Genomic DNA, 25,718 nt, shown 5'->3' with positions numbered 1-25,718 from the left:
GCTGTTCATTGACCACAGCTCAGTGTTCAACACCATTGTCCCTTCCAAGCTCGTCACCAAGCTTAGGACCCTGGGACTGAACATCTCCCTCTGTATCTGGATCCTGGACTTCCTGGTGGGCCGACCCCAGGTGGTGAAGGGTAGGCAACATCACGTCTGCCACACTGACCCTCAACACGGGGGCCCCAAAGGGGTGTGTGCTTAGTCCCCTCCTGTACTTCCTGTTCACACACGACTGCATGGCCACACACGACTCCAACACCATCATTAAGTTTGCTGACGATACGACGGTGGTAGGTCTGATCACCGGCGACGATGAGACAGCCTACAAGGAGGAGATCGGTGACCTGGCAGTGTGGTGGCGGGACAACAACCTCTCCCTCAACGTCAGTAAGATCAAGGAGCTGATCATGGACTGCAGGAAAGGGGGGGGGGGCGAGCACTCCCCCATCCACATCGACGTGCTGCAGTGGAGCGGGTTGAGAGCTTCATGTTCCTCTGTGTCCAAATCACTAAGCACTTAGAATGGTCCACGTGCACAGTCGTGAAGAAGGCGCAACAGTGCCTCTTCCCCCTCAGGAAGTTGAAAAGGTTTGGCAATGGGCCCTCAAATCCTCAAAAAGGTCTACAGTTGCACCATTGAGAGCATCTTAACTGGCTGCATTACTGCTTGGTATGGCAACAACACCGCCCTCGATCGCATGGCGCTACAGAAGGTGGTGCGGACAGGCCAGTACATCATTGGGGCCGAGCTCCCTGCCATCCAGGACCTCTATATCAGGCGGTGTGAAAGGAAGACCCAGAAAATCATTAAAGACTCCAGCGACCCAAGCCATAGACTGTTCTCTCTGCTTCCGCACGGCAAGTGGTACCGTTGCATCAAGTATGACACCAACAGGGTCCTGAACAGCTTCTATCCCCAAGCCATAACACTTCTAAATAGCTAACAGAATGGTTATACGGAATATCTGAGTTGGCCCTTGTATTTATTTTTTATCTCTTTGCACACTCACGGGACTCTACACACACACACTGACACTCCAACACACACATAACATGCACACAAATGTATACGGACTCTACAGAAACGCACAAACACTCACATACTATCATCATTTACGCTGCTGCTACTCTGTTTATCGTACACTGAGCAAAATTAAGGACACCTGCTCTTTCCATGACAGACTGACAGGTGAATCCAGCAGACGTCATTTAGCAGACGCTCTTATCCAGAGCGACTTACAAATTGGTGCATTCACCCTATAGCCAGTGGGATAACCACTTTACAAATGTTTTTTTATTTTTTTTATTTATTTATTATTTTTTTGTTTTTTTGGGGGGGGGAAAGGATTACTTTATCCTATCCCAGGTATTCCTTAAAGAGGTGGGGTTTCAAATGTCTCCGGAAGGTGGTGAGTGACTCCGCTGTCCTGGCGTCGTGAGGGAGCTTGTTCCACCATTGGGGTGCCAGAGCAGCGAACAGTTTTGACTGGGCTGAGCGGGAACTATGCTTCCGCAGAGGAAGGGGAGCCAGCAGGCCAGAGGTGGATGAACGCAATGCCCTCGTTTGGGTGTAGGGACTGATCAGAGCCTGAAGGTACGGAGGTGCCGTTCCCCTCACAGCTCCATAGGCAAGCACCATGGTCTTGTAACAGATGCGAGCTTCAACTGGAAGCCAGTGGAGTGTGCGGACGAGGGGGTGACGTGAGAGAACTTGGGAAGGTTGAACACCAGACGGGCTGCGGCATTCTGGATGAGTTGTAGGGGTTTAATGGCACAGGCAGGGAGCCCAGCCAACAGCGAGTTGCAGTAATCCAGACGGGAGATGACAAGTGCCTGGATTAGGACCTGTGCCGCTTCCTGTGTAAGGCAGGGTCGTACTCTCCGAATGTTGTAGAGCATGAACCTGCAGGATCGGGTCACCGCCTTGATGTTAGCGGAGAACGACAGGGTGTTGTCCAGGGTCACGCCAAGGCTCTTCGCACTCTGGGAGGAGGACACAACGGAGTTGTCAACCGTGATGGCGAGATCATGGAACGGGCAGTCCTTCCCCGGGAGGAAGAGCAGCTCAGTCTTGCCAGGGTTCAGCTTGAGGTGGTGATCCATCATCCATACTGATATGTCTGCCAGACATGCAGAGATGCGATTCGCCACCTGGTTATCAGAAGGGGGAAAGGAGAAGATTAGTTGTGTATCGTCAGCGTAGCAATGATAGGAGAGGCCATGTGAGGATATGACAGAGCCAAGTGACTTGGTGTATAGGGAGAAAAGGAGAGGGCCTAGAACTGAGCCCTGGGGACACCAGTGGTGAGAGCACGTGGTGCGGAGACAGCTTCTCGCCACGCCACTTGGTAGGAGCGACCGGTCAGGTAGGACGCAATCCAGGAGTGAGCCGCGCCGGAGATGCCCAGCTCGGAGAGGGTGGAGAGGAGGATCTGATGGTTCACAGTATCAAAGGCAGCAGACAGGTCTAGAAGGACAAGAGCAGAGGAGAGAGAGTTAGCTTTAGCAGTGCGGAGAGCCTCCGTGACACAGAGAAGAGCAGTCTCAGTTGAATGACCAGTCCTGAAACCTGACTGGTTTGGATCAAGAAGGTCATTCTGAGAGAGATAGCAAGAGAGTTGGCTAAAGACGGCACGCTCAATAGTTTTGGAAAGAAAAGAAAAAAGGGATACTGGTCTGTAGTTGTTGACATCAGTGGGATCGAGTGTTGGTTTTTTGAGAAGGGGTGCAACTCTCGCTCTCTTGAAGACTGAAGGGACATAGCCAGCGGTCAAGGATGAGTTGATCAGCGAGGTGAGGTAGGGGAGAAGGTCACCGGAGATGGTCTGGAGAAGAGAGGAGGGGATGGGGTCAAGCGGGCAGGTTGTTGGGCGGCCTGCAGTCACAAGTCGCAAGATTTTATCTGGAGAGAGAGGGGAGAAAGAAGTCAAAGCATAGGGTAGGGCAGTGTGAGCAGGACCAGCAGTGTCATTAGACTTAACAAACGAGCTATGATCCCTTATTGATATCAATAAGGGATGCAACTCAATAATTAGGATGGTGTTCCTAATGTTTGGTTTACTCTGTGTATATCCTGATGCCTAGTCACCTTACCCCTATACATACAGTGCATTTGGAAAGTATTCAGGCCCCTTGACTTTTTCCACATTTTGTTACGTTACAGCCTTATTCTAAAATGAATTAAATATTTTTTTTGCCTCATCAATCTACACACATTACCCCATAATGACAAAGCGAAAACAGGTTCTTAGAATGTTTTGCAAATGTATTAAGAATAAAAAAATGGAAATAACTTATTTACATAAGTATTCAGACCCTTTGCTATGAGACTCGAAATTGAGCTCAGGTGCTTCCTGTTTCCATTGATCATCCTTGAGATGTTTCTACAACTTGATTGGAGTTCACCTGTGGTAAATTCAAATGATTGGACATGATTTGGAAAGGCACAAACCTGTCTATGTAATGTCCCACAGTTGACGGAGCAAAAACCAAGTCATGAGGTTGAAGGAATTGTTTGTTGAGCTCTGAGACAGGATTGTGTTGAGGCACAGATCTGGGGAAGGGTACCAAAACATTTCTGAAGCATTGAAGGTCCCCAAGAACACAGTGGCCTCCATCTTTCTTAAATGGAGGAAGTTTGGAACCACCAAGACTCTTCCTAGAGCTGGCCGCCCGGCCAAACTGAGCAATCGCGGGAGAAGGGCCTTGGTCAGGGAGGTGACCAATAACCCAATGGTCACTCTGACAGAGCTCCAGAGTTCCTCTGTGGAGATGGGAGAACCTTCCAGAAGGAAAACCATCTCTGCAGCACTCCACCAATCAGGCCTTTATGGTAGAGTGGCCAGACGGAAGCCACTCCTCAGTAAAAGGCACATGACAGCCCGCTTGGAGTTTGCCAAAAGGCACCTAAAGGATTCTCAGACAATGAGAAACAAGATTCTCTGGTATGATGAAACCAAGATTGAACTCTTTGGCCTGAATGCCAAGCGTCACGTCTGGAGGAAATCTGGCACTATCCCTACGGTGAAGCATGGTGGTGGCAGCTGTCGGTATGTTTTCAGCGGCAGGGACTGGGAGACTAGTCAGGATCGAGGGAAAGATGAACGGAGCAAAGTACAGAGAGATCCTTAATGAAAACATTTACATTTATATTTTAGTCATTTAGCAGACACTCTTATCCAGAGCGACTTACAGTTAGTGAGTGCATAACTTTTTTTCATAATAAAGGAAACAATTTGAAATGCAGCACATCCTGTAAAGTAATCAGATAACTTTTAGAATGTGTTAAAGACCTTGTTTCCCTACCAAAATCCATATACAAACAGTTGTGTAAACAGTTATGCAACTGTATGCAATAGTAGAATGACAAGGGAGCCTTAAAAACAGGTTATTGCAAGGGCAGTGTATTCCCAGGTGAATCAGCTACGTGGCCTAATCAGCTAAACAAGATGATAACGTGAAAGTATACGAGGGTTTCACTTTCATATCAAAACCACTCAAGACTATATCACAGACCAAAACTACTTGTCCTAAAATGTAATAGCCTTATCACTGCATTCTCCATTTCTGCAATTTTGAGATCACATGATATTGGAGTGGAAACCAACAAGACCACACAATGAACGTATATATCAGCGGTTCTCCAAGTGGGTTCCGCAGAGGTATTGCAGGGGTTACACGGCCAGATCTCAAAATGTATATAAAAAAACAGTTAACAGATTTTGGCCAAGAGATCTGTAGAACAAGTTTAGAGAGTGTAATATAATACAATGTAATATTATGAATCAACAATTTATATTCTTAACCCTGGGCAACATGGGCCTGGGAGGCTCACAGGGATATTGGTAGCAACAGTAATCCACCAATTAGTACTGTAATACAAAACTAAGTCAGAAACACATTCATCTTTAACTGTAAACACAGGTTTTTATTTTATGTTGTAGATTTTGATTGTGAGATACCACAGTAAGTTACATGGAAAGATATGTTGAGGAGAGAGAATGCTGAGGGAATCAGACAGAAGACCTGAACTGGGTACTGGATATGGAAATGCACCACATGAAGGCAGTGGTGTAAAGTTCTTAAGTAAAAATACTTTAAAGTACTACTTAAGTCATTTTATGGGGTATCTGTACTTTACTACTTATATTTTTGACAACTTTCATATTTTACTTCACTACATTCCTAAAGAAAATAATGTTATTTTTACTCCATACATTTTCCCTGACACCCAAAAGTACTCATTACATTTTCAATGCTTAGCAGGACAGAAAAATTGTCCAATTCACGCACATTTTCTATTAAGGTATCTTTTACTGTTACTCAAGTATGACAATTGGGTACTCTTTCCAACATTTTATTTTTATTTTATTACAATCAATATTAAAATAGTACAACAAGGATGTATGCTGGCGGGCTTGGGTTACCACAAAACACAGCTCTCAAAAATTAAATAATCTGAAAAAAACTTTGACTCAACATTTATATACACACTGTGTCATCCTCTGTCGCCCTAGGCTCCCTGCCTACAAGCGATCTCACGCCACACTCAGTTACAGAGTGCTCAGGACCTCAGATTGGGGCAAAGGTTCACCTTCCAATAGGACAACGACCCTAAGCATACCAAGACAACGCAGGAGTGGCTTTGGGACAAGTCTCTGAATATCCTTGAGTGGCCCAGCCAGAGCCCGGACTTGAACCTGATCGAACATCTCTGGAGAGACCTGAAAATAGCTGTGCAGCGACGCTCCCCATCCAACCTGACAGAACTTGAGTGGATCTGCAGAGAAGAATGGAGACATTCCCCAAATACAGGTGTGCCAAGCTTCTAGCATCATACCCAAGAAGACTTGAGGCTGTAATCGCTGCCAAAGGTGCTTCAACAAAGTACTGAGTAAAGGATCTGAATACTTATGTAAATGTGATATTTCCGTTTTTTAATTTTTTAATGAAAACCTATTTTTGCTTTGTCATTATGGGGTATTGTGTGTAGATTGAGTAGGGGAAAAAACAATTTAATCAATTTTAGAATAAGGCTGTAATGTAACAATGTGGAAAAAGTCAAAGGGTCTGAACACTTTCCGAATGCACTGTACATGCCTCTATCACTCCAGTATACCTGCACATTGTATATATGGTGTTGGAACTGACCTTGTATATACAGTGAGGGAAAAAGGTATTTGATCCCCTGCTGATTTTGTACGTTTGCCCACTAACAAAGTCATGATCCGTCTATAATTGTAATGGTAGGTTTATTTGAACAGTGAGAGACAAAATAACAACAAAAAAATCCAGAAAAACGAATGTCACAAATGTTCTAAATTGATTTGCATTTTAATGAGGGAAATAAGTATTTGACCCCTCTGCAAAACATGACTTAGTACTTGGTGGCAAAACCCTTGTTGGCAATCACAGAGGTCAGACGTTTCTTGTAGTTGGCCACCAGGTTTGCACACATCTCAGGAGGGATTTTGTCCCACTCCTCTTTGCAGATCTTCTCCAAGTCATTAAGGTTTCGAGCCTGACGTTTGGCAACTCGAACCTTCAGCTCCCTCCACAGATTTTCTATGGGATTAAGGTCTGGAGACTGGCTAGGCCACTCCAGGACCTTAATGTGCTTCTTCTTGAGCCACTCCTTTGTTGCCTTGGCCGTGTGTTTTGGGTCATTGTCATGCTGGAATACCCATTTACGACCCATTTTCAATGCCCTGGCTGAGGGAAGGAGGTTCTCACCCAACATTTGACGGTACATGGCCCCGTCCATCGTCCCTTTGATGCAGTGAAGTTGTCCTGTCCCCATGGCAGAAAAACACCCCCAAAGCATAATGTTTCCACCTCCATGTTTGACGGTGGGGATGGTGGTGTTGGGGTCATAGGCAGCATTCCTCCTCCTCCAAACACAGCGAGTTGAGTTGATGTCAAAGAACTCAATTTTGGTCTCATCTGACCACAACACTTTCACCCAGTTCTCCTCTGAATCATTCAGATGTTCATTGGCAAACTTCAGACGGGCCTGTATATGTGCTTTCTTGATTAGGGGGACCTTGCGGGCGCTACAGGATTTCAGTCCTTCACGGCGTAGTGTGTTACCAATTGTTTTCTTAGTGACTATGGTCCCAGCTGCCTTGAGATCATTGACAAGATCCTCCCGTGTAGGTCTGGGCTGATTCCTCACCGTTCTCATGATCATTGCAACTCCACGAGGTGAGATCTTGCATGGAGCCCCAGGCCGAGGGAGATTGACAGGTCTTTTGTGTTTCTTCCATTTGCGAATAATCGCACCAACTGTTGTCACCTTCTCACCAAGCTGCTTGGCGATGGTCTTGTAGCCCATTCCAGCCTTGTGTAGGTCTACAATCTTGTCCCTGACATCCTTGGAGAGCTCTTTGGTCTTGGCCATGGTGGAGAGTTTGGAATCTGATTGATTGATTGCTTCTGTGGACAGGTGTCTTTTATACAGGGAACAAGCTGAGATTAGGAGCACTCCCTTTAAGAGTGTGCTCCTAATCTCAGCTCATTACCTGTATAAAAGACACCTGGGAGCCAGAAATCTTTCTGATTGAGAGGGGGTCAAATACTTATTTCCCTCATTAAAATGCAAATCAATTTCTAACATTTCTGACATGCGTTTTTCTGGATTTTGTTGTTGTTATTCTGTCTCTCACTGTTCAAATAAACCTACCATTAAAATTATAGACTGATCATTTCTTTGTCAGTGGGCAAACGTACAAAATCAGCAGGGGATCAAATAGTTTTTTCCCTCACTGTAGCTTCTTACTTTCTTGTGTTCTTCTTTATTTTTATTTCTTGTGTTTTTGTTCTACCTTATGTTATTTTTAGTGCTACATTGATATTGATTACTGCATTGTTGGGTTTGGAGCTTGCAAGAAAGGGATTTCACTGTACTTGTGCACGTGACATTAAAACTTAAAACCTCTCCTTTCTTTCTTTCTTTCTCTCGGTCTCTCTCTCTCTCCTTCCCTCACTCTCCCCCTCTCTTTCTCCTTCCCTCTCTCTCTCCTTCCCTCTCTCTCTCCTTCCCTCTCTCTCGCTCTCTTCGCTCTCTCCCTCTCTCTCCGCTTTCTCTCGCTCTCTTGGCCACATGGTCCTGTCCTGCTTCTGAGAGAGAGGGAACTCCCCAGAGCCCAGTGCTCTTCCATCTTCTCTTGGCTCTCTTCTCAATGCCACCCCTCATCTCTTCCCTCTCTCCTTGCTTTGCTCCTCTCCCTTCTCTCTATTTTCCTCCTCTGCTCCCTCCTCTCCCTTCCTCTGCTCTACGCCTCCCCTCTTTTACGTCTCTCCCTCTCCTCTACCTGTAGGTATTTAATGAGAAGATAGTTCCCATTAAAGGTTCTGTGCTGGCTCTCATAAGAGGTGCTCTGAGAGGAGGAGTGAAGGAAAGGAGAGGTCCCTTCAGAGGAGGATAGAGAACAGGAGGTGGCAGGAGGGGAGGGGGCGGAGGAGGAGAGACGGAGCGAGAGAAAAGGAAATGTGGATGACAGGAAAAAGGGGAGCTGATGGGCAGAATTGGATGCATATAAGTTTAGGAGAAATGTGGATTCAGGCAGACAGATTAATGGGTTGGTATCTGGAGAAGTGGTGTTTCTTTATTTTCCACACTTCTCTAATGAGACACCCTGGTAAATGACTAAATGGCTGCGCTCTCGACCTCGCTCTCTGTCTCTCTCTTTCTCTCTCTCTCTCTCTCTCTCTTTATCTCTCTCTCTCGTTATCTCTCTGTCTCTCGCTCATGGCCAGATGGTCCCGTCCTGCCTCTGAGAGAGTGGAATCGCCCCAGAGCCCAGCACACATCTCTTCCCTCTCTGCTCCATGCCATCCCTCATGTCTTCCCTCTCTCCTGGCATTTGTTCTCCATCTCTTATCCTCTCCTGTGGCCCCCTTCCCTCTCCTATCCTCTCTCCCTCCCCTGGCCCCTCTCATCTTCTCCCCTCAGGCAGAGATGTATGGATGTAGAACAGGGTGTGTGGTGGAGAGGAGACATGTACCAGTGTGAATAGGTGCCAGCTGAAGGCCCTACTCTAACCCCTCTGTCTATCTGTCTGCTCCTTAGGCATTAGTTATTTAAACACCGCACCAGGGGTCTGTGGCTGTGTGTCATGTAGGAAAGGGCCAGAACAAACCTTGCCATCCTTTCTAACCATCTTTCTTCTTTTTCTTCTCTCTCTCTATATGTATATATATAAAAAGATCTCCCTCCCTCCCTCCCCCTCTCTCCGTCTCTGCCAAAGCTCCAGACACCTGCAGGTATTTAATGAGAAGATAGTTCCCATTAAAGGTTCTGTGCTGGCTGTCATAAGAGGCGCTCTGAGAGGAGGAGTGAAGGAAAGGAGAGGTCCCTTCAGAGGAGGAGAGAGAACAGGAGGTGGCAGGAGGGGAGGGGGCAGAGGAGGAGAGACAGAGCGAGAGAAAAGGAAATGTGGATGACAGGAAAAGGGGAGATGATGGGCAGAATTGGATGGATATAAGTTTAGGAGAAATGTGGAGGCAGACAGATTAATGGGTTGGTATCTGGAGGAGAAGTGTTTCTTTACTTTCCTCACCTCTTCTCTAATGAGACACCCTGGTAAATGACTTTCTCTCTCTCTCTCTCTCTCTCTCTCTCTCTCTCTCTCTCTCTCTCTCTCTCTCTCTCTCTCTCTCTCTCTCTCTCTCTCTCTCTTCTCTCTCTCTCTCTCCTCTCCTCTCCTCTCCTCTCCTCTCCTCTCCTCTCTCCTCTCCTCTCCCTCTCCTCTCCTCTCTCTCCTCTCCTCTCCCTCTCCTCTCCTCTCTCCTCTCCTCTCCCTCTCCTCTCCTCTCCTCTCCTCTCTCTCCTCCTATCTTATCTTTGACAGGGCTCATAGTAACCTCACTAAGGTCACAGTTTAAATACACTGTATGGTTCTAGTTTTAAAGCAGTGTACTGTATGGATCTCTAGCTCCAGTCCTGGAGAACTGTGTATGCAGGCTTTTTTTCCAAAACAAGCTGGGATGGAGCAAAACCTGCACACCAGTAGCTCTCAAGGACCGTAGTTTACCACCCCTTACATACGTTACAGTTGGAGAACTTACTCATAAAACTTACTTTGTGTCTCTGCCTAAGGGGTTTTGTTTACTGTTAAGTGTGGCTAGGTCTATTCAGACAGTCCAACAGAGGTGTTTTTTGGATACCCATCTATCTGTCAGTCATCCTAAATTGGTAAGTCAGTGGTCCACCTTTAGGCAGCCAGAGGTAGTGTCAGAGAGCATCGGCTGGTGGACATGATTGGCTTGTTTCAGGGAGCCTCCGTCTTTTTCACCCACTCTGTTACCTCAGGGAGAGTGAATGAACCACTGAAGGGTTTTCTCATTCTACCCCAGCATAACTCACTTCATAACAGTGAAGATACAATAGTGCTTCTAGTCTCATCCTAACCACCCTACAGCTTCTTTGCATCCAAAGAGCTTTCTATCTATCTTTCTCTCACTCCTCCGTATCCTCTCCCCTCCCTTCCTCTCCACCGTCTCCTCCCAGGGATGGAGGGATGAGTGTGTGTGTGAATAAATGAGGTGGGTGCTGATGTTCAGCTGTTTCCTCCTCTTACTCCTGGTGTTTGAGCTGAGCTCCTCTCTCTCGCTCGCTCTTGCTCTCCCCCTTCTTTCTCCTGGCTGTCTGTGGGTAAGCACTTTGCCGGGTGACAGCGCCCATCCTTCACAGGGCCCTGCCATATGCCGCGCTGCTGTCAGAGTAGACTGCTGCAGATGCTCCAGCTGCCCCCCACCTACCTACACACCTCCCTCTCTCGCCTCACACACCTCCCCAAAACTGAGACGGAGAGAGGGGGGAGATGTGTAGAGGCTCAGTGAGACTGAGACACAAAGTGAGAGACTTCGTTAGGAAGGATAGACAGAGAAAGAATGGGATGGATGGAAGATGAGTATAAGAAAAGGGTGGAAATGGTTTGAGAGAAGATGTAAGTAACAGGGTTTGGAGTAGGTTTGGGTGGTATCCAGATTTTCATATTGTCATATCGTCCTTCTCTCATACTGGGATTTACGGTATTTCCGGCATAGCACACAAGGGGGTGCTAAAAACACATTACCAGAATGCTAACAAAATTAGCACAAACTAATTGCAAAGACTTGCAACCCAAGCTCATAAAGTTATACAAGCATAGCTAGTAGCTACCGAATGTCATTTTCGGTCAGTGTGGACATTTACAAGCGAAAGTGGACAAGATAAATTGTGCAAATGAACAAAGTTTTGATGCATGCTTTTCTGAAGGAAGAGCAGCATGTGTACATGGACCAGATGGGAGAAGAACGGAGGAGAAAAAAACACTAGTAGGAAGCACAGGGGAAAATGGCAGCTGTACAGAACTCATCCAGAACTCTTTGACTTCTGGCAGAAAGCCATACTAAGATATCTAACTTCATCACCTCATGTGCACTGCACAACAGAGACTCGCAGATAGATATAGAACGCTATGGACTCACCAGCTCGCTTTCTCCCGTTGTGCAATTTATAAACAAACCCATGACTGGCGCAACTGTTTTTGGGAACTATGGTAAGCCTCATAATTTAAAATGTGACAGGTGAAATGAAGAAAGCAATCTGCTTTATCTCCTAAGGTATTGCACAAGTTGTCTGCAGGTAACAACTTAAATAGTAGCTACAAATATTCCAATTTATTGAAACACTTTTTGCCGGTATTAAAAAACCATCCCGTGGCTTTTTCCAAATACCCCGGTATACTATATATACGATATACAGCCCAAGCCTAGTTTGGAGTAGGTAGAGAGCGAGGGGAAAATGGCGTAGAAAGGAGTTGGTGACAGAAAGAATAAGTGAGAAGAAAAGTAGGATGACCGTTGAGAGAAAGAAAGAGGGTTAGAGACACAGTAACTGAGATGGATAGATGATTAGTGATAGATGGAGAGAAGGTGAGAAAGGAGAAAAGTGCCTTCGTTTCATGTTGATCTTCATCTACTGGGTTTTCACCATGGCGCTGTGCCCCCAGCCTCTCACCTTTTGACTTCACGTGTATCTGTTTCTAGTAGGGTTTGGCAGTATCCAGATTTGCATAACTTCATACCGTGCTTGTGCCTTCCCAGGATAGACAGTCTTACCGGTAGTGCAGATAAGGGGCACAGTTTTGGTTTCAAAACGTAAAAAACCTGCAAAAAACCTAACTTACCAGAATAGCGGATGTTAAGTAAATGCTAACGAGCGCTAAGACAGACAACCCAGCTCATACAGGTCTGCAAGTATCTCAAAACGCACAAAACAAATATCAGACAGCAGGGATCTTAATCCAGGAGGGGATTGTCTCTTCTGTTGTTACCAAGAAGCTTTATCTTTCAAGCTAACGTTAGCCACTTAGCAAGTTAGCAAAACTTAGCTGGAGAGAATGTATTTGGCACATCTTAGATAATTTACTTAATAGTTACAAGATGTATAGCTGGCAAACATTAGTAGTGAATTTCAGACAAGTGTAACTTGATCACCTCACTTCAGTTGCGCTGCAGGAGTGACTCGCATCAAGAAGCTCCCGTTTTGCTCGTTTTGCTTTGTTCGCTTTGTAAACAAACAAACGTGACTGGCTCAAACAGCTGTTTTTGGAAACTAGTACTGGTAAGCTTCATAATGAAAAATAATGTAACAGTCGAAATGATGAATGCAATCTGCTTTATCTATTACCTAGTGCACAAGTTGACTGCAGGTATTTATTTAAATTAGCTTAAAACGGTATTAGCAAATCATATGAGGGTATTTCAAAATGTATATGGTATACCGCCCAACCCTAGTTTCTAGGCCACCTCATTCGGTTGAGAACAAGTTACACCTTGACACAACAACATCAACAGTTCTTTAAACCCAATCAAAAAGCCCTTTTAGTTCTTCTCATAAAAAATGAAGCAGCAAGTAATTTTCTCCCTCGCTCCTCCAGATTGTTTCCTTCAAGCGCCGTTAAATCGGGCCTCTGAGTCTCAAAGCTATCAGTTTAGTGTCTCTGTGATCTTCCAGCAGAGAAAACACAACTAGTTTAAAGGGACCTGAATGGTTGGCCTGCCTGTTTGCCTACATCCGTCTGTCTGTGTCTGCGTCTGTCTGTCTGCACTGCTCTCTGCCAGCCAGACAGTTGTTTGTCTCTGTGGAAGAACAAGGCCGGCGAGACAACAGCAACTCTTGGCTCCGAAACAATGGGAAACTGGCTGCTGTGGCTTGGGTCCGCTCTCTCTCTCTCGTGCGCGTCGTTCACCAGCTTGACTTCAAATCATGCATGAAATATGCCTCTGCCCCTGTCTCTGTCGATCCACTCAAAAACCTCTGTGGCAGACGGGTGCAGGTGCAGGCTGGTCTGCTGAAATACCAGCTGTAGATCTAGTCCAGTACCCTGGTGTGAATGGTGTCTCCACGGACTCAATGGAATACTCATCAGTAGTGGTAACTGTCACTCACTATCTAATAAAGTAGGGGAATAATTTGGCTCATCCACTATGAAGCTTTAATGGGTTGCCAACAGGGTTGACTGGTATGTTTTTCCCCAGTTAAGCACCTAGATTGAAGTCATTTGGTTTAATGTGTGAGTGTGGGCTTTTAGATGTGTGTGGCCTTATTTTGGGGTTTGCTGATACCTCTGAGGAAAGTGTGTTTATATAGATAGTGTGTGCATGTGTCTGTGTATTCAATATAGTTGATGTGTGTCTTGAGCAGCGCTGTTTACTCTGGTTGAGTGGAGAGCGGCTGGAGAGAGAGCGGAGGGAGGGCCAGTCATGCAGTATAAAAAGCTGCTGATGAGTTCTGCGCTCGGGGGTTCAGACGACAAGTTTAAAAGATCACACACCTATTAAGGCAGAACTGAGGAAAGGTGTGCGTGCGAGTGTATGCGCTTGGGTTTGTGTGTGTGTGTGCGTGTGCGTGGGTGTGTATGTGACCCAGTATGCTCTGGATTGATTAGAGAAAAGTGGAGACACTGGAGGGAAAAAACAAATGTTCCATAACTTAATTAACTTTATTTGATTTGATGATTTTTTCAGGACTATTTCACGCATGAGGTACTGTAAATCTATAAACTGACACATAGACGGGTAAAAGAGACTGATGCATAAATTAATTAATCTTCTGGGCTCTGAGATTCCATAGCAACTGGCTTGTCTGCAGAGATCAAGAGGGCTGCTGTGAGTCATTAATAATGAAACCAGCAGGTCAGGGGTTAAGGCCATTAATGAACATCGCCACCATAATGATACAGTAATATACGGCCTAGCTGACGAGGAGGATGATGGTGGTGATGATGATTGTTGAACATGCTGATGATGAAGATGACAGGAGAACACGACAGTGAGGTGAAGACAGAGTAGTTCAGTCGGTGTGTGTAAATAGTCAGGAGCTAGCTGCAGAGCTACAGCATAGTGTTTAGTTGGTGGAATAATGGGCCAGGTTAGCCAGTGTGATTAGCCTAGCGTGGCTAGCCGTGCCATACAGCGGCTGAGTGCATGGCCATGCTTATTGGTCTATATATACCTACAGACACACCTGAAACTGAAACGCCCATCTGCATTTACTACTGTAGATAATGGGTGCGGCCCAATTGGCACCCTATTCCCTGCAGTCAAAAGTTGAGCACTATATAAGGAATAGGGCGCTATTTGAGACGCAGCCATACAGAGTGCATCTCAACAGACACAGTGCTGCCTGTGTTGACTTACCTGTTCCCTCCCTCTTACTCAGTCTCCAGTTTACCTCCTTTAATCTGCCTCTCTTCTTTCTCCTCTCTCTCTCCATCTCAATCTTCATCTCCCCGACACACATGTCCCTCTCTCCCAGTCCTTGTTGCTAATCAGTGTCTTATGAGTGCCTTGCGAGTGTACTCTTGAGTGAATGTGTGTGTGTGTGTGTGTGTGTGTGTGGGGAGATGGATGTACGTCATTCATACTGAAGTCCCCCTGGAGTGTGATTTATGGAGCCAGCTGTGGGGACCAGCCTGTGCCACCAGCCTGTGCCACACACCCACACACACGGTGATACGCAATACACATGGCCACAATGCCCTCCTCCTCTCAACAGCACCATTTTCTTTGTACTGTGCCCCTGTAATGTCATCACAGGAAATGAGCTTGTGTTTATGAAAGTCTATTTCCTCCTTAGGATCCTATACCGTCCTATTATTTCTCTCTATCTGTCTGTCACCCTGTCCTGCCTTTTATCTCCCGGTCTTTTATTCTCTATCTCTCTCCATCCCTCTGTCTAACCCTCCCTCCCTCTTTCTCTCCCTCCAGGCTAACACTTACACCTCCATCAGGAGCAAACAAGGGTCCTTGACATTCAATTTCCTGCTTGCCACACACTTTTTCATTGTGTGTTTTTCTCCCCTTTCGTCTCTGCCTGAGTTAGACGGGCAGACAGAGGGACGGGCAGACAGAGGGACGGGCAGACAGAGGGACGGGCAGACAGAGGGACGGGCAGACAGAGGGACAGAGATGAACAGATAGAGAGGGGGACAGTGGGTGGAACTGGGAGGGTATTTTTCATGGGGGGCAGCCTCCATCCCTCCCTGTCTGAACAGCCCAGTAGCAAGGTCACCTTACTGGGATGCATTTGGGAGTTTCAGTGGCCATGACACAGCTTTTTCTGGGAACAGTTTCAGTGGCATTGAAACATATTTTTCTGGGAACAGTTTGTGTCTTAAACCTTTTTCAAAGGAATGGTGCTTGAAAATGTTTGAATTCTTCTTGGAAATTGTTGGGTGATGTTTGGTTCTTTACTTCTGTGGTTTCAAAGGTTGCTGATAACCTCAGAGGAGTGTGTGTGGACATCTGTGGACGTGTGTGTGTGTGTGGACGTGTTTAACTATACTTGTGGGGACCAGAACTCCCCACAAGAATAGTAAACAAACAAAAAGTGGGGACATTTTGTTAGTCCCTTCAAGGTCAAATGCTATTTCTAGGGGGTTTAGGGTTAAGGTTAGAATTAGTGTTAGGGTTAGGAGGGAAAATAGGATTTTGAATGGGACGGAATTTGGTGTTAGTTGTACAAGACTGTGTGTGTGGCGCGCTCGCTGTCCTGTAGTGAGATAAATTAGTATTGTCGATGTTGTCTTGAACAGGTGGCTAAGTCAACATGGAGTGTATATATACAGTATCTCACAAAAGTGAGTACACCCCTCACATTTTTGTAAATATTTGAGTATATCTTTTCATGTGACAACACTGAAGAAATGACACTTTGCTACAATGTAAAGTAGTGAGTGTACAGCTTGTATAACAGTGTAAATTTGCTGTCCCCTCAAAATAACACAACACACAGCCATTATGTCCAAATTGGGCCCAAAGTGTCAATATTTTGTGTGGCCACCATCATTTTCCAGCACTGCCTTAACCCTCTTGGGCATGGAGTTCACCAGAGCTTCACAGGTTGCCACTGGAGTCCTCTTCCACTCCTCCATGATGACATCACAGAGCTGGTGGATGTTAGAGACCTTGCACTCCTCCACCTTCCGTTTGAGGATGCCCCACAGATGCTCAATAGGGTTTAGGTCTGGAGACATGCTTGGCCAGTCCATCACCTTTACCCTCAGCTTCTTTAGCAAGGCAGTGGTCGTCTTGGAGGTGTGTTTGGGGTCGTTATCATGTTGGAATACTACTCTGCGGCCCAGTCTCCGAAGGGAGGGGATCATGGTCTGCTTCAGTATGTCACAGTACATGTTGGCATTCATGGTTCCCTCAATGAACTGTAGCTCCCCAGTGCCGGCAGCACTCATGCAGCCCCAGACCATGACACTCCCACCACCATGCTTGACTGTAGGCAAGACACACTTGTCTTTGTACTCCTCACCTGGTTGCCGCCACACACGCTTGACACCATCTGAACCAAATACGTTTATCTTGGTCTCATCAGACCACAGGACATGGTTCCAGTAATCCATGTCCTTAGTCTGCTTGTCTTCAGCAAACTGTTTGCTGGCTTTCTTGTGCATCATCTTTAGAAGAGGCTTCCTTCTGGGACGACAGCCATGCAGACCAATTTGATGCAGTGTGCGGCGTATGGTCTGAGCACTGACAGGCTGACCCCCCACCCCTTCAACCTCTGCAGCAATGCTGGCAGCACTCATAAGTCTATTTCCCAAAGACAACCTCTGGATATGACACTGAGCACGTGCACTCAACTTCTTTGGTCGACCATGGCGAGGCCTGTTCTGAGTGGAACCTGTCCTGTTAAACCGCTGTATGGTCTTGGCCACCGTGCTGCAGCTCAGTTTCAGGGTCTTGGCAATCTTCTTATAGCCCAGGCCATCTTTATGTAGAGCAACAATTCTTTTTTTCAGATCCTCAGAGTTCTTTGCCATGAGGTGCCATGAACTTCCAGTGACCAGTATGAGGGAGTGTGAGAGCGATGACACCAAATTTAACACACCTGCTCCCCATTCACACCTGAGACCTTGTAACACTAACGCAGTCACATGACACCGGGAGGAAAATGGCTAATTGGGCCCAATTTGGACATTTTCACTTAGGGGTGTACTCACTTTTGTTGCCAGTGGTTTAGACATTAATGGCTGTGTTGAGTTATTTTGAGGGGACAGCAAATTTACACTGTTATACAAGCTGTACACTCACTACTTTACATTGTAGCAAAGTGTCATTTCTTCAGTGTTGTCACATTAAAAGATATACTCAAATATTTACAAAAATGTGAGGGGTGTACTCACTTTTGTGAGATACTGTATATGTGTATATATATATATATATATATATATATATACACACATACACACACTAATAAGTAATAGACTGAGTCAAGTCCCTGTGTTGTCTTGTTTGTGAGTGGATGTGGTAAATGAGTAGAGCACACAGTTAATTATTGGAGGTGTGTCTTTGCATGGTAGCTTTATTTAACAGTTGATGTATTGATTAGTGTGGCAGAGATAATCTGTTCATGGCTGGTCTTCCTGTATATGATTTGATTGTGTGTGTTGTCTGTTTTGTCAGGTAGAAGGTCTCTGTCCATTGTTTGCATAAGTGTAAGGTGATAGACGGTCTAATTCACTGATGTTTCTGTCTGTTGGTTACTGTGATGTATACAGTGTGAGTAGACTGACTGACTGATCTTCCCTGTCTCTGTCCCTCTGTCTCGCTCTCTGTCTGTCTCTCTCTCTCTCTCTCTCTCTCTCAATCTCTCCATCTATCTCTCCCTCCCTGTAGGTGAGTGTGGTGCAGGACTCTGTGAACATCTCAGGTCAGAACACTATGAACATGGTGAAGGTGCCGGACTGCAGGCTGGCTGATGAGCTGGGAGGGCTGTGGGAACACTCCCGCTTCACTGACTGCTCCCTGTGTGTGGCGGGGCAGGAGTTCCAGGCACACAAAGCCATCCTGGCAGGTAAGACTACTATTGTCACGCACACACACCACACTGAACACCCGACCAACCGACTTCTTACAGGTATTGACAGATCAATGACAGAAACACAGACTATGGGCTCTATTTTAACAAACCTAACGCAATGTTAAACATTAGTGCTGCAGGTTCGGGGGGTGTCAGAAATATTTTTGCAATTTTCACAACCAGAATTATGGGCGCAGTAGCTGGCGGTGGAGCAAAAGGTCTGGACTTTGATGAATAAACAAGTTATGGGTGTGTTGAGGCTTGACCCCTCAATTACCAATCAGAACGTGCTCCATGGCAAAATATGTAGTTGTTTAATTACGGTCTTTTATGTATTGCATTGTCATCAACTCCAATTTGAATATTAGTCCGTTGTAGCCTAGCTCGATAGAACAGCGCCGGAGAAGATGGCTGCCGTTTTACAGCCCTCTAACCAATTGTACTATTATGTGTGTTTTTCCGCGTTATTTGTAATTTATTTTGTACATAATGTTTCTGCCATCGTCTCTTATAACCAAAAAGAGCTTCTGGATATCAGGACAGCGATTACTCACCTCGCATTGGACGAAGATTTTTCTTCAACGAGGCGGCCGCGGAGGATATCCTACAGACACCCGACAAGGCCCAGATCCCCGTCATTCGCGTGAGGAAGAGACGGAGATATCGCGGACGCAGATCCGGTGCCTTGTAAGGATCCGACGGCGCAGCGAGTAAACTGCCTCTTCCATCAATCCTATTAGCCAACGTTCAAGCTTTTGAGAATAAAATGGACGATTTAAGATTACGGTTATCCTACCAACGGGACATTAAAAACTGTAATATCTTATGTTTCACGGAGTCGTGGCTGAACGACAACAATGATAACATTCAGCTAGCAGGCTATACGCTACATCGGCAGGACAGAACGTCTGACTCTGGTAAGACAAGGGGGTGGCGGTCTCTGTATATTTGTAAACAACAGCTGGTGCACAAAATCAAATACTAAGGAAGTCTCGAGGTTTTGCTCGCCTGAGGTAGAGTATCTTATGATAAGCTGTAGACCACACTATTTACCAAGAGAGTTTTCATCTATATTTTTCATAGCTGTCTATTTACCACCACAAACCAATGCTGGCATTAAGATTGCACTGAATGAGTTGTACAAGGCCATTAATCAACAGGAAAACGCTCATCCAGATGCAGCGCTCCTAGTGGCCGGGACTTTAATGCAGGGAAACTTAAATCCGTTCTACCTAATTTCTACCAGCATGTTAAATGTGCAACCAGAGGGAAAAAAACTCTAGACCACCTTTACTCCACACACAGAGACGCATACAAAGCTCTCCCTCGCCCTCCATTTGGCAAATCTGACCATAACTCTATCCTCCTGATTCCTGCTTATAAGCAAAAACTGAAGCAGGAAGCACTAGTGATTCGGTTAATAAAAAAAGTGGTCAGATGACGCAGATGCTAAGCTACAGGACTGTTTTGCTAGCACAGACTGGAACATGTTCCGGGATTCTTCAGACAGCATTGAGGAGTACACCACATCAGTCACTGGCTTCATCAATAAGTGCATCGATGATGTCGTCCCCACAGTGACCGTACGTACATACCCCAACCAGAAGCCATGGATTACAGGAAACATCCGCACTGAGCTAAAGGGTAGAGCTGCCGCTTTCAAGGAACGGGACTCTAACCCGGACGCTTATAAGAAATCCCCGCTATGACCTCCGACGAACCATCAAACAGGCAAAGAGTCAATACAGGTCTAAGATTGAATCATACTACACTGGCTCTGACGCTCGTCGGATGTGGCAGGGCTTGAAAACTATTACAGACTACAAAGGGAAGCACAGCCGCGAGCTGCCCAGTGACACAAGCCTACCAGACGAAGCTAAACCACTTCTATGCTCGCTTGAGGCAAGCAACACTGAAGCATGCATGAGAGCACCAGCTGTTCCGGATGACTATGTGATCACGCTCTCCGTAGCCGATGTGAGTAAGACTTTTAAGCAGGTCAACATTCACAAGGCCGCAGGGCCAGACGGATTACCAGGACGTGTACTCCGAGCATGTGCTGACCAACTGGCAAGTGTCTTCACTGACATTTTCAACATGTCCCTGACTGAGTCTGTAATACCAACATGTTTCAAGCAGACCACCATAGTCCCCGTGCCCAAGAACTCTAAGATAACCTGCCTAAATGACTACCGACCCGTAGCACTGACGTCTGTAGCCATGAAGTGCTTTGAAAGACTGGTCATGGCTCACATCAACAGCATAATCCCAGAAACCCTAGACCCACTCCAATTTGCATACCGCCCCAACAGATCCACAGATGATGCAATCTCTATCGCACTCCACACTGCCCTTTCCCACCTGGACAAGAGGAACACCTACGTGAGAATGCTATTCATTGACTACAGCTCAGCATTCAACACCATAGTGCCCTCTAAGCTCATCACTAAGCTAAGGATCCTGGGACTAAACACCTCCCTCTGCAACTGGATCCTGGACTTCCTGACGGGCCGACCCCAGGTGGTAAGGGTAGGTAACAACACATCTGCCACACTGATCCTCAACACGGGGGCCCCTCAGGGGTGCGTGCTCAGTCCCCTCCTGTACTCTCTGTTCACCCATGACTGCATGGCCAGACACGACTCCAACACCATCATTTAAGTTTGCCGACGACACAACAGTGGTAGGCCTGATCACCGACAACGATGAGACAGCCTATAGGGAGGAGGTCAGAGATCTGGCCGTGTGGTGCCAGGACAACAACCTCTCCCTCAACGTGACCAAGACAAAGGAGATGATTGTGGACTACAGGAAAAAAAAGAGGACTGAGCACGCCCCCATTCTCATCGACGGGGCTGTAGTGGAACAGGTTGAGAGCTTCAAGTTCCTTGGTGTCCACATCACCAACGAACTATCATGGTCCAAACACACCAAGACAGTCGTGAAGAGGGCACGACAAAGCCTATTCCCCCTCAGGAGACTAAAAAGATTTGGCATGGGTCCTCAGATCCTCAAAAAATTCTACAGCTGCACCATCGAGAGCATCCTGACTGGTTGCATCACCGCCTGGTATGGCAACTGCTTGGTCTCTGACCGCAAGGCACTACAGAGGGTAGTGCGTACGGCCCAGTACATCACTGGGGCAAAGCTCCCTGCCATCCAGGACCTCTATACCAGGCGGTGTCAGAGGAAGGCCCTCAAAATTGTCAAAGACTCCAGCCACCCTAATCATAGACTGTTCTCTCTGCTACCGCACGGCAAGCGGTACCGGAGTGCCAAGTCTAGGTCCAAAAGACTTCTCAACAGCTTCTACCCCCAAGCCATAAGACTCCTGAACAGCTAATCATGGCTACCCGGACTATTTGCACTGCCCCCCACCCCATCCTTTTTACGCTGCTGCTACTCTGTTAAGTATTTATGCATAGTCACTTTAACTCTACCCACATGTACATATTACCTCAACTACCTCAACTAGTCGGTGCCCCCCGCACATTGACTCTGCAACGGTACCCCCCTGTATATATAGCCTCCCTACTGTCACTTTATTTTACTGTATATATAGCCTCCCTACTGTCACTTTATTTTACTTCTGCTCTTTTTTTTCTCAACACTTTTTTGTTGTTTTATTCTTACTTTTTCTGTTTAAAATAAATGCACTGTTGGTTAAGGGCTGTAAGTAAGCATTTCACTGTAATGTCTGCACCTGTTGTATTCGGCGCATGTGACCAATAAAATTTGATTTGATTTGATAAATAGCCTGCCCCATATTTGCTAAATATTTCGAACATTGTTTTAATTGCATTGCTTCAATATGGAAATACATGATTAAACATAGGCTATAGCATTCACACTGATATAGGGGCTAGGCCTACTGTAAATTGCAGCCTGGACATGCCAAACATAGTCAATAAGCAAGATTAAATTCACTAGGCTATTGATAAGGCCTAAAAAGAAAGTGTATAATTCGAATCAAATTCTAATAATTAACTAAACAGCAACATGTTTTAAATAAGCTATGTCTAAATAGTTCCAGGAACCATAATTGCTCATCGTGGGCATATAATACAGACAAGGAAACTTGGACTATGTAGGGTTTTACGCACATCCAAACTTTTTAAAGGAGCTGCATAAAGATCCAATATAAAGAGAAAGGGCGAATGTCCACTCACTCCTATACTGCTCACAACATTGATTTTGTTAGTCAATCTCACTCAGATATCATGTTAAGCACGGCAAACATTTCTCTCCGCCCCATGGCAAAATGAGTAGAATTCCAGCAAACTTGCTTTAAATCTGCAATATGTAAAGTTTTGGGTGACCTGACCAAATTCACATAGAAATCTGAGTTATGTGCGCTATTTCTATGCTTCCTGTTCATAAGTTTCATTTTTGCGTCTTTTACTTTTGGTTTTGTACACTAGCTGAAAATACAATATTTTTGGTTATTGAAAGATATTTCACACTGCTTGTTTTGTCACAAACTGAAATTAGGCGAACTATTAGAATTTTAGCAACCACCTTTAAACTGCAACATTTTCTCTACACCCCATAGCAAAATGTGTAGAATTGCACGAAATGAACTCTAAAACATAAAGCATTTCTTTCCACTGTCAACAGGGGGGCCACCAAAATGTTCTACTCGCAATGTGTGTGTGTGTGTGGGGGCAACTACGGCCCATCATGATGAGTTTAGATTTTTTGTGGCCCCCCCACCCCCATAAAAGTTACCCATCCCTGCCATAAACCCATAGATGGTGAATCTTTCTAATGCGTTTTTTAAAAATGCGAAAAACTATCAATCTGTTTTTTAAACTAACAACAATATTTCTAAATAGGATCGGGCCATTTTAATTGTGCTCTCTCTCCTCTCTTTCCCTCCTCTTTTTCCCTATTTCCCTCTCTCCTCTCTCTCTCTCTCTGGGACTCCTCTCTGATTAATTGAACAACACTGTGGTTTAGTGGGGTATAATTGCAGATACTGTGTGTCCCAAATGGCACCCTATTCCCTAGTGCACTATATAGGGAATAGGGTTCCATTTGGGGCACATCCTGTTTCTCCTGGATCATGGCCCTGCTAGTCTTCAGTGAGAACTGGTGCTGCTTGTCAAACTCACTGAAGAGGGCTTCATTAGGCCTAGGCAATAGCAGCAGCAGGACGGTGTGTACAGGAGGATTTTATTTCTTTCCACTGCCTCTGTGGCAGACAGACAGATGGGAGACTTTGGGGGTGTTTAGCACATCAGCCAACTAAACTATTCTATCTCTTGCTCTCTCCTCCTCCCATTCTTCCTCTCTCTCTCGCTCTCCCTCCCATCCATGTACAAATTGCCTCGATTAACCTGTACCCCCGCACATTGACTCAGTACCGGTACCCCATGCATATAGCCTCTATTGTTATTTTGTGTTACTCTTTATTTTTTTTACATTATTTTATTTAGTAAATATTTTCTTTACTCTATTTCTTCAACTGCATTGTTGGTTAAGGGCTTGTAAGTAAGCATTTCACTGTAAGGTCTACTACACCTGTTGTATTCGGCGCATGTGACAAATAAAATCTAATGTCTCTCTCATCCCCCAGCCCGATCACCAGTGTTCAGTGCCATGTTTGAGCATGAGATGGAGGAGAGCAAGAAGGTGAGTGAGTGTTGGAGACGGTGTTGTGACCTGAACACTCATGTGTCTCGGTGGGGAGGATTTTCACATATCTTTCTCTCTGTTGCATCATCACTAGTTCAGACAGGGATGTGTCTACACGGTTACTGTACCCTTCCAGAATGTTGCATCTGTCTGCATGGAGTTGGCAGGCTCACTATAAGAGCTGTAACTGTAGGATTTGTGGGAGTTTGACCAAAATAGATCCTTGCTAGGTATATGTTTGAGTGTTGCTTATTATTGTGTGTGTGTGCATGAGTGAGAGCCCCGTGTCATGGTGGGTCCTGCTCATCTGATAGGGAGGTGGTGAGATTGAACCTCAGTGATTTAGAGGCCGTGTCAGCGGAATATTGAATGCATGCCCCGCTCAAATGGGGAAATTATAAAGCACACAGCTAGGAAATGCATCTTAATTGCTATTTAAGTTGGCGTCTTCATCAGGGAGAGGGATATGTCTCCATATGATAGAGAAAACAGATAGATTCAACAGTCTATAGAGGGAGGATTAATGAGTTTGTAAAGAAACACACTAATAGCCAAGCTGTGTGCCTGTTTGTGTGTGTTGGTAGACTCTGTGTGTGTCTGTGATGAGGTGAGTGTGTGCCTATAGACCATAAAAGATCACGTGTGAACTCTCTGTACAGCATGAGTGTTTGTGTTTGTTGGTGATAAACAAACACGTATGTGTTTGTCTGTGCTAATGTGTAATCGGGTGATTTGTAGTGTGCTGTTTTGTTGTTAGTGTCCAAAGTGGAACATTAATGTGCTATGAGCTGTCTGTATACCCGGCCTGACCCCGCTGAAATACCTCAGGTCGCCGTGGCGAAAAGGGTTCAGGTTACCGTTACCGTGCCGACGAGCGATAAAGAGCGTCTGCCGTTGGCTGCAGGCACCGTGCGTTGGAAACGAATGCTCCGGATTAATTCCAGGAATCGACTGGGGGAAAAAATATATATCTCAAATGTTGTTTTCAATTTTGGGGTTGAACGTGTTCAGACTGTTTCAGAGGTGTTTTGGTGTGCTCGTCTGCTCACAACTATTTGGTGTGTGTGTGTTTTATGGGGTTAGACATGGTGGGTTTGTGACATGAATGATACAGTAGATAGTAAAATTAGCTATACTGAACAAAAATATAAACACAATAATTTCAACAATTTTTACAGAGTTACAGTTCATAAAAGGAAATCAGTCAATTTAAATAAATTCATTAGGCCCTAATCTATGGATTTCACATGACTGGGCAGGGGCGCAGCCATGGGTGGGCCTGGCTCTCAAGTGGGTGGGCCTATGCCCTCCCATGCCCAGACAAACATGATTAGTTTTTCCCCACAAAAGGGCTTTATTGCAGACAAATACTCCTCAGCATATAGGCTCTGAGCACTGACCTGGGTCTGTTCTCTTCTTCTCTCCTCTCTTCTTCCTCCCTCTCTTCTGCTCTCCCTCCTTCTCTTCTCCTCCTCCAGAACCGTGTGGAGATCAACGATGTGGAGCCCGAGGTGTTCAAAGAGATGATGTGCTTCATCTACACGGGCAAAGCCCCCAACCTGGACAAGATGGCTGACGACCTGCTGGCTGCAGCTGACAAGGTTAGTGTGGGTGGTGGAGGAATGAGGAGGTGTGTGTATACCGTATCTGATATCATATTTTATGGATGAGTGATTGAGTATATCATATGTTATAACGTTCCCTTACGTACAGT

At 45.7% G+C, this 25,718-nt stretch overlaps 1 protein-coding gene across 1 annotated transcript in view; it reads left to right on the top strand.

Annotated features, from left to right (window-relative positions):
* LOC123491192 (speckle-type POZ protein) overlaps nt 1–25,718 on the top strand; it is an 85,932-nt gene that overhangs the window by 51,081 nt on the left and 9,133 nt on the right. The window contains exons 7-9 of the mRNA XM_045221086.1: nt 18,184–18,361; nt 23,946–24,001; nt 25,483–25,605. Coding sequence (XP_045077021.1) covers nt 18,184–18,361; nt 23,946–24,001; nt 25,483–25,605 — 357 coding nt within the window. The remainder of the gene's footprint in view (nt 1–18,183; nt 18,362–23,945; nt 24,002–25,482; nt 25,606–25,718) is intronic.

The sequence above is a fragment of the Coregonus clupeaformis genome, chromosome 7 (assembly GCF_020615455.1).
Source record: "Coregonus clupeaformis isolate EN_2021a chromosome 7, ASM2061545v1, whole genome shotgun sequence".
Classification (NCBI taxonomy): Eukaryota; Metazoa; Chordata; class Actinopteri; order Salmoniformes; family Salmonidae; genus Coregonus; species Coregonus clupeaformis.
Note: the sequence above shows the minus strand (reverse complement) of the source record. Positions and strands in the feature narration are given on the sequence as shown.